General features: G+C 57.5%; 1 protein-coding gene across 1 annotated transcript; it reads right to left on the reverse strand.

Annotated features, from left to right (window-relative positions):
- Nucleotides 1-5,131: 5,131 nt before the first annotated feature.
- On the reverse strand, nucleotides 5,132-8,410 carry OSM (oncostatin M). The gene is made up of 4 exons (XM_054258283.2): nucleotides 8,303-8,410; nucleotides 8,114-8,228; nucleotides 7,238-7,371; nucleotides 5,132-6,708 (listed from the first exon to the last, which is right to left on the reverse strand). Exons 1-4 carry the CDS (start codon nucleotides 8,408-8,410, stop codon nucleotides 6,121-6,123), a joined length of 945 nt encoding a protein of 314 aa, XP_054114258.1. The 3' UTR covers nucleotides 5,132-6,120.
- Nucleotides 8,411-8,808: the final 398 nt, after the last annotated feature.

The raw sequence follows: 8,808 nt of genomic DNA on the forward strand, positions 1-8,808 counted from the left end.
GATCCACCCTCGACACAGGCTCCAGGGCTACGCCTGCCCAACCCCCTCCCTCAGAGACCTTCGCCCCTCCCTGAGCCCAGCCCTCCAACGTCCTGAGACGCAGGGAACCTGGCCAGCCTTGGGAGGGCCTCCCTGCTCCAAAGGAGCATGGACTGTGACCCTTCCTTCGCATTGAAAAAAGGGCTTTTGTGGGCACCCCACATCCCAGCCCCTGGGCGGAGGGTGGGCGGCAGGCAGGGCAGGTGACAGAACGGGGACAAAGAGAGAAGAAAGAAAACCACTAAGGAGAGAAAGGGGAAATAAGAGAGACAGCCTCGGCCACGCCAGCTCAGGGACGGCCCTGCCATCAACATCGTGCCTGTGTGTTTCTCAGGGAATCGTCTTCACAGCTGGGAGGTGGGCCAAGTTGACCCCATTGTACAGAGGGGAAACTGAGGCTCAGCCCGGGCAGTGTACCCAGCTAGGGGGCTGAGGTCTGACTCCTTTTGCATAATTCTAAAGTATTTGAAACTCATCCCTGGAAAGAAAAAAATCACATGAAAACCTGCAGCAAAGAGTCTAAGGCCACAGAGGACAAGGGAGGCCGGGTCGGCATCCTGGCTCTGCTGTTTCCACACTGAGAGTTCATTCCACACATTAACAAAATGTGCCAGGACCCCTCCCCGCCTTTTCCTATGGTTTTGCTGTCCTAGGGAACTTTTAACCCACGTGTGCGCCGTGCAGCGTTGACTGAGACGCCTGGACCGCCGCCCTAAAAAACGTATAAAAGAAGAGAACCCTGCTTCGAGTGGATTCAGCGGCCGGACTGCACCAGGAACTCTTTCTCTTCCTTAGCCCGGTGCCAGCGGACCACTGCCCGTGACCACTTTATCCTTTATATGAGTTGGTGCGGGGGGAGGGCACACACTTGTTTGCAGGCTGTGAAGGCCTCGCCCCCCCTGGGGAAACGCGCCTAGCAGAGCATCAGCTCAGGCACGCAGTGGCAACAAAGTAGCTGCTCGCAAGGCCCCAACCTGCTGCCACTCCCAGTGGATGAGTGTGGGGACCCTTCATGCCAATGTCTGTGCTGCCTCTCCCAGTGGATGAGTGAGGGGACCCGTCATGCCGAAGTCCGTGCTGCCTCTCCCAGTGGATGAGTGTGGGGACCCGTCATGCCGAAGTCCGTGCTGCCTCTCCCAGTGGATGAGTGTGGGGACCCGTCATGCCGAAGTCCGTGCTGCCTCTCCCAGTGGATGAGGGCCACAGTGGATGAGTATGGGGACCTGTCATGCCGAAGTCCATGCTGTGGGTGGCAGGGTGATTGGAGGCCCAGTTCCACCTGTGGCTGATGGAAGCTCCACAATGTCACTCTGAGAGCCACCCACAGCACCAGGGCAGCCCCACAGACTCTTCTGGGTGGGGGAATCACAGAGGTGAGGGCATCTGCGCTTAGCCCTAAGGGCAGGAGGTTGTAAAAAGTGGGAAGGGGGGCCAGGTGCAGAGGCTGATGCCTGTAATCCCGGCACTTAGGGAGACTGATGTGGGAAGGTTGATTGAGGCCAGGAGTTCAAAACCTGCCTGGGCAAAATAGCAAGACCCCATCTCTACAAAAAAATTAAGTTAGTCAGGCATGGTGGTGCATGCCTGTAGTCCCAGCTACCCAGGAGGCTTAGGTGGGAGGATCATTTGAGCCCAGGAGGTCAAGGCTGCAGTTAGCCACGATCATGCCACTGCCCTCCAGCCAGGGTGACAGAGTGAGACCCTGTTTCTCCAAAGGGGCAGGGGAGAAAGAGTGGAGGGGGAATAGGGAGCTCAGGTTGTGTGCGGGGATGGGAGCAGCTGAAGGTGGGTCGAATGCAGAGACAACCTGGCAAAGTGGGCTGTGCCTGAGAGCTGGGGGCCTCGGACACTGCAGCCAGGGGTTTGGAATGGATGCTCTGTGCACTAGAACAGGAGGGAATTTTGGAAGCTTTGCCAGCAGGAGAAGACAAGATGATAGTGATATTTTTACTCTGTGTCCAGGGAGCCAGACTCTGGCAGGCGATGGAGAGAGGAGTGGCCTACAAGAGATGGATATGAGAGAAACCACAGGACCGAGTGACAGAAGGGAGAGGAAGGGCTGAGGGAGAGAAAGGCAATGGGCTGGGATTCTGGAAATTCAGTGAGGGCAAATGAGAAGCAGAAAGCAAGTGTCGGGTTTGCGGGCAGAGTGGTGAGTTTGGCTTCAAGGCATCCACTAAGCCAGGAGATGATCCTGGCAGCTGGGTCTGCAGGAACTGGGCTTGGGAGGGATCAGACTACAGGTGGTGGTTTGGGGTTACCTGCAAAGTGACTCCTCAGGCGATGTTATGGGGGTGACAAGTCCTCATAGACCATGCACCTGAGACCCCCTCCCAAGAGTCAAGCTCCCTCATCTGTTTCATGTGGAGTGGGTGTGCTCTAGTTCAAAGTCAGCCTCAGACCCCCCTCCTGGGCCGGGGGAGGTGGGTCTGGCCAGGGGTCAGGGGCTGCCACGCTGGGCTTCCCAGCTCTTCCTCCACAGGCCAACCTCTGCCCTCCCAGAGGGCAACCCCAGCGTCAGCCACAGTACCCATTTCCCTTCTGCTCCAGGAACTGGAGTGTGCCTGGCTTTTGGTGTCTGCCACCTCCCACCCACAGCTTCCCAGGAGCTGAGGTTGAGGCAGCCCCCTTCCCCCAGCTGAGGCAAGGAGACACACGTGAGGGCTGCCCCACTGCTGTTGGCAGGGCCTGGAGCAGGCCAGGCCTAGGGGTGGCACCTGTCTGGGACGGGCTCCCTGGAGCGCACCTCAGTGCCTCTGCTTCCCCCAGCAACACACCGGCCTCCGTCTTCTCCTTGGGGCTGGGAGAAGTAGGGCAGGGACAACCCCACCTGTCCTGCTCCTCCTTGAGCACCTACTGTGTGCCAGGCACCTGTGGATGCAGGGACAGCATGGAGCAAAGCAGACTTGGTCTCCATCCTCCGGGCTAATAGGAGATGCAGTCGGGAATGTCAACATCACACAGAGTGAGTGCTGCCGGAAGGGACAGCGCAGCCGAGTTCCTGGACCCAGACCTTGGACAGGTGGGAAGAAAGGCTGAGGATGCAACTCAAGCTGAGATCTGACAAGGAAGGAGCTCACTTGACAAAAAGGACAGGAAACAGCACTCCAGGCAGAGGAAGCAGCACAGGAAGAAACCCTGTGTTAGGAAGAAGCCCCAGGCATTTGGGGAGTTAGGATAGCCATTGCGGTAGGAGCCCTAGGGGCGACAGAGAGCGCAGTGGGCCCTTGCCAGGCACTTGCTGAACAGACCGGAACGTGTGGGGCAGCTGCCCAGGAGACTGCTGGCTGGGAATCAGGGGGCGGGAGTTCCAGCCTCAGCCTGGCACTACTTTGCTCTGTGACCTTAGGCAAGAAGCTTCCTCTCTGGGCCTTTGGGTAAATGCTGATGCCCTCACTCATGACACTCTGCTCCCTGAATGCTCAGAGCCTTTGCCCTAGCTCTTCCCACCTCCTCATCTGCACGTCACTCAGACCACAGTGTGGACGTCACCTCTCCCGATGCCACCCTAACCACTAGCAGCGCCTGGCTCTCCCGCTGTCTGTTACATCACCCTGCTTATTTTTGCTGAGCTCATACTGCAATCTCAGATCCTCCTGTTTTTGTCCCTGTGCCTGTCGATTGTCTGTCTACCCCTTGCCCTTTGCCTTCAGGAACTCATGAAATTGTCAGCCAAGTTACAGAGGAAGAGGAGTACCAGGAAGATGTTCACGCCCAGGAGTCCTACAACCCTGAATTCAAACTGTGCCCATCCCAGGTTAATTTGGCCTGAGGATGTGGGCAGGCCACTCTGACTCTCTGAGCCTCAGTCTTCTTATCTGCAAAATGTATCATGTCTATTACAGGGAGCTCTGCGCTGGCTTTCCTCCACCCTGCTGTCAAGTCCCCTGTTCCCACACCATCCCCAGCTCTATTTGCCATTTCAGGAAGTGGGGTTGGCCAGGGACCCATCCAAGTCAAGCTCACCTGCTGCTGGGAGCCTTTGCCTCAGCATGTCTTCGGCCTATATGTGCTCGCCTGGGAATTTGGAAGGAGCTGGTTTTGAGGGACTCAGATGGAAACTCTAACCCTTTGGGCTCCTCAGGAAGCAGTTTTAAGCACAAACCAGGTCACTGACCCTGTCTGAGGCAGGATCTGTTATTCTTTTGTTTATTTCACAGATGAAGAAACAAAGGCTCAGAGACATTAAGGAATTTTCCCAAGGTCACCCCAGTAGACGGAACAGGGCTGACGCAGGATTTTGAGCCCAGCCAGGTGTCTTCATTCCTATGCACACAGCCGTTCCTAATGTCTGCGGCATGCTCACTGCACCTCAGGCAGGATGCTGGTGGCAGGGGTGTAGCTGTGAACTCAGTCTTTGATTCATTCCACAAATGCCTAGGGCACCTTCCATGTTCCAGGCACCGATGTGCCCATGTCCCCCCCCACCCAGGGTGATCCAGGAACATAGACACACGTAAGAGGACACACTGGCAGACACCTGAGTTTACATGCACAGACACGTCTGCAGAGACGCACTGAGGTATCCATGCCCTCACACACACATAAATACAGATACAGACATAAGCCTCCATTAGGACACTAACATCCAGACTTCAGGATGAGGTGATGCATGCAACACACATTGGTATATAACATGCATTAGCATGCAACGGACATCAGCACGCAGACCTCAGCCTCACAGCCTCCAGGAGCTCAGAAGCGGCCCACACACTCAAGCCTTTCTTCCTCCCCTCTTGCTAACACGTCTTGACACCCCTCGTCCCCAATGTGTCAAGGGAGCCCCATTCCGGCTATAACCAATGCCTTGTCTGAGTTTGACACCCACCCCACCACAGTCACAGCCCCCAGCGGCTGGAGCATGTGACTTCCCTTCCTAGGCAGAGCAAGGACCTCCAGCCCATCCCCAAAGTGTGGACGCTTTTGGCCTTGCCACCTAGGGGCCCTCCCCTCTCTAAGAGGCTGCCCTTCCCCCACCCCAGATCCTCTCCTCCAAGACAATCGAGAGACACAGAGACTTTAGAAACCAGGCAAGTTTTAAATATATGTTTGCACAATATTAACATTAAATATACATTATAAATAAGCCTTATAAATATAAAACTGATATAAAAATTGATAGAAATCGATAAATTAGACATGTCCCTTCAAGGAATTGGCCTCACAGCTTCTGAGACCCCCCTCTAGAAGGGCAAGGGCTCCTGCATGAGAAAATTCCAGGATCGACCACCAGGGGGAGCAGCCAGCAGCGAGGACTGAAGACTGGGGCTTCCTGGCGCTGGGAGGTGGGCTCCTTCTACAGAGAGCTCCATGTACACCTCCCAGGGCCATTTGCACCATATGTCCCGATTTACAGGGATTTTGATATCCACCCTACATCAGGGAATCCCAGCAACTGACAGGTGGTGGGGGCCTTGTACACGTCTTTGTGAACCTAACTCCCTAGCTTCACAAACAGAAAACAGGTTCAGAGAGGTAAAGTGACCTGCCCCAGGTCACACGGCGACTTCGGGGCTGGCCTGGGACCTGAGCTCCATTCCCTGGACCCACGGATAGGGACTCCCAGGACACCCTACTGCTGTGACAGCTGCCTAAAGTGAGGTCACCCAGACATCCAGGTGTCTGGCTTGGGATGTGATGAGGCATAGGAGGCCAGCTCAGGCTGTGACCTCCTCTTCAGAACCACGGAAAGGAGGAAGTCTGGGGGCAATGTCCCTGCAAGTCATGAGAGGGAAGGACCAGCTGGCCTCGGGCAGCAAGGCAGGGGGGCAGTCAGCCCAGCCATGAGTCAGCCTGTGTCATCAGACCCCTGAATCAATGGAAAGTTGGCCCCACGTGGCCCGCCCGGCCACCCCACTGGGCCTGGGGAACTTGGAACCAGGGGGCGCAACAGTCTGACTCTGTCCGCCAGCCTGGAGGAGGTACAAGGGATCTGCCCAGCTCCCACCTCTTAAAGTGCACTTCCCATTGGTGAGTAGTAGAGGGAAACAGGTTTGCAGAGCCCTGAGGCGTCATCCTGCAACAGTTCCTCATTCGCAGAGCACCTGCCTCATCCTTCACTGGCAAGGGGTGCTCCCGAGGCTACCGGGGCAGCTGCCCCCTGGGCATGAGTCTCTTGCCTCTCCTGGAGGGTCTGGTCCTGTGTACCTCCTTCCGCAGGGCCCGCCAGGGGCTGTGTCTCCGGCTCCGGCTCCGGCTCGGGCTCTTCCTCCACTTGCTAAAGACTCGCCCCACTGAGTGCATGAAGCGGTGGTAGCCGTGCAGAAACCGGCAGCCCTCCAGCTTGTGCTGAAAAGAATCTGAGACCAGGACAGGGACAGGCAGCTGGGAGGTCCCCCGGCCAGCCGTGGTGGACTTAGCCATGTCTGAGATGTCCAGCAGCTGCGCCATGCAGTAGACATTGTTCCTGAGCCCGAGGACATTTGGCCTCGCCATCTGCAGCTTCTCTAAGTCCTCGGTGTTCAGCCTGGACCTCTTCAAGTCCTGGGCCTTGGGGAATTGCTGCTCTAAGGCAGCCAGTCTGTGCATGACGTGACCCAGTGTGGCATTGAGGGTCTGCAGGAAGTCCCGCCTGCCCAGGCCCTGTAGGTCCTCCTCGCTGGGGAAGGCCCCAGGGTGCTCCCTGCAGTGCTCTCTCAGTTTAGGAACATCCAGGCCTTGGATACGTATCTGGGGGGAACAGGAGGATCACAGGGTGAATGCTGAGGACCCGGACCACACTCATAGACGAGCCAGCCTTGAAATGCTAGACCTCATGCACCCCTATCCAATCTCCCTGCTGGATGGATCTGGAAACTGAGGCCTGAGAGGGAAGAGGACCCCAAGATCACTGCAGGCAAGGCCAGAGGGATGTTAGGGTCTGCTGGGATGCCTATGGGCAATGGAAGCTGCAAAAGGGCTGGACTCTGTCTTCCTCACTGCTGTGTGCCAGTGCCCAGATCAGAGCCTGCAAGGTGTGCAGGAAACACACGGAACAAGCAGATGAGCATGGTAATGGTGTCTGGAGTCCCGCCCAGGACCACGGAGCTAGGGAAGCTGGAGGGCAGCCGTAGCTCCTCAGGGTTAAGGCTGGAATAATGCAGGGGCTCAGTTCCCCACCTGCCCACATGGAGTGGGCTGGGCCTGTCCTTCCGTCTCACTCCCTTCCTAACCCCACAGTTCTCTGACACTCAGACACCACGGGGGCCCAGGGGCTTACGTAGGGGTCCAGGAGGCTGCTGGTGTCCTGCATGAGATCCGTCTGCTTCTGGAGCTGGTCGAGGAGCACGTCGTACTCTTTCAAGCAGCTGCCCACAGCTGCAGTGCTTGGGAACAGGAGTGCGAGGACCAGACCTAGGGCGAGAAGAGGGTGTCACCTGACTTGGCAAGGAAAGCCACAGATGGGAGCCTTGGGGAGGGGCTTCAGGAGAGCCTTGAAAGGTGCATCTCTTCATCCCAGACTTGTGTAGTTGCAGGTGAGGGCTGCACACTGTACGGCGTGGTATCCACACAGGCGTGCCCAGCACGGCCACCATCATCTCCCCACGGACTGACACAGCAAGCCACTCCCTCCCTTGGAGGGACCAAGACAGTGGCTGCGATTTCCCAAGTAGGTCTTTGAACAGAGGCTGCAGCACCCGGCTGTAGCCCAAAACCTGCACAGTTCTGACCTCAGGAACTGACTCTCAGCAAGGTGGGACTGGCTCCCTGTAAGACCTCTGGGCTGAGGACCAGCCACCGCCCTAGGACCCTGTCTTGTCAGCCGCTCTGGCCATCCAGGTAGATGGGACTGAGAGGGCTTCAGGGCAGGCAGCCCGGGAACAGCTGGTGCCCTCAGCTCTCTCTAGAACCAGGAGAGGCTGCCTTTTCAACCAGAAGCGCAGCCTGGAACAGATGTGGAAGACCCTCCAGCCCATGACCCCATTTTCCTGACAGGCAAACCAAGTCACAGGAGAAGGGCCTGCCTAGGTCACACAAGGCCAGGGCTCTCCCCTGACCTCTCATGCCTCCCTTTTCTCTCCATAAGTGGCTCCTCTGTCAGCCTCCCTAGGGATGCTGTGAGCCTGTCAGAGGTGTTGGGGGCGGGTGTAGTTACCGCTCACCACCACCCCCAGAGGGGCACTAGCAGCCACGTGGTCGGAAGGGGCCTGTGGTGCAATCACCCGGAAGGCAGTGACACCATCGTTCCCCTCCTGAGAACCATCCGGTCCCTTGGGGAAGACAGGCTGCTGGGGAGGGCCGAGGGGCCAGGCACCCAGGAGTGGCGACCCCAGAGCACCCTCACTGCCTCCCCAGGTATCTGCTGCTGGACTCTGGTGGGGGCCTGTGCGTGCTGCAGCGCATGTGGGACTGAGGTGTCTGCGTGGCTGTGCACCTGGTCCGTGTGCGGCATGAAGGAGACTAGCTCCGATCACCGTGGGGGTTCCCAGGCTGGTGAGATCCAGGGCTGTGCATGAATCACGTGGCTGTGTGTGGCCATGTGGGTGTGGCTGTGTATGCTGTGTGATTGTGTGGGTTCTGGGGGCTTCTCAGGCCCAACTGACTTTCTGTTCATCCGGGACCCTGTGACCGGGGCAAGCTGGAGGCCCCACAACCCCTCCACACCTTACACCACTCCTCTGCCCAGATTCTGAGCCTCCCTCTCCTGCCAGAACATCTCCCACCTCCCTCCTGCCTCCCTAGCCTCTTTGCCCATCCTCTTCTCTCACTCCCAGGCTCCCAGAGTTGCCGCATCTTGACATCACCTCCCTCTGGAAGCCTCCCAAGCATGCCCCTTCTCTACCTGTTTGT

Source organism: Callithrix jacchus, chromosome 1 (genome assembly GCF_049354715.1).
Source record: "Callithrix jacchus isolate 240 chromosome 1, calJac240_pri, whole genome shotgun sequence".
Lineage (NCBI taxonomy): Eukaryota > Metazoa > Chordata > Mammalia > Primates > Cebidae > Callithrix > Callithrix jacchus.

Excerpts from the sequence above, each read along its gene's own strand:
- OSM (XM_054258283.2), bottom strand. The coding sequence starts at position 8,410 with ATGCCGCACACGGACCAGGTGCACAGCCACGCAGACACCTCAGTCCCA. Across the intron at positions 7,372-8,113 it reads TCTGGGGGTGGTGGTGAGCG|GTCTGGTCCTCGCACTCCTG; the intron begins GTAACTACACCC and ends TTCTCGCCCTAG. Across the intron at positions 6,709-7,237 it reads GCAGCCTCCTGGACCCCTAC|ATACGTATCCAAGGCCTGGA; the intron begins GTAAGCCCCTGG and ends TGTTCCCCCCAG.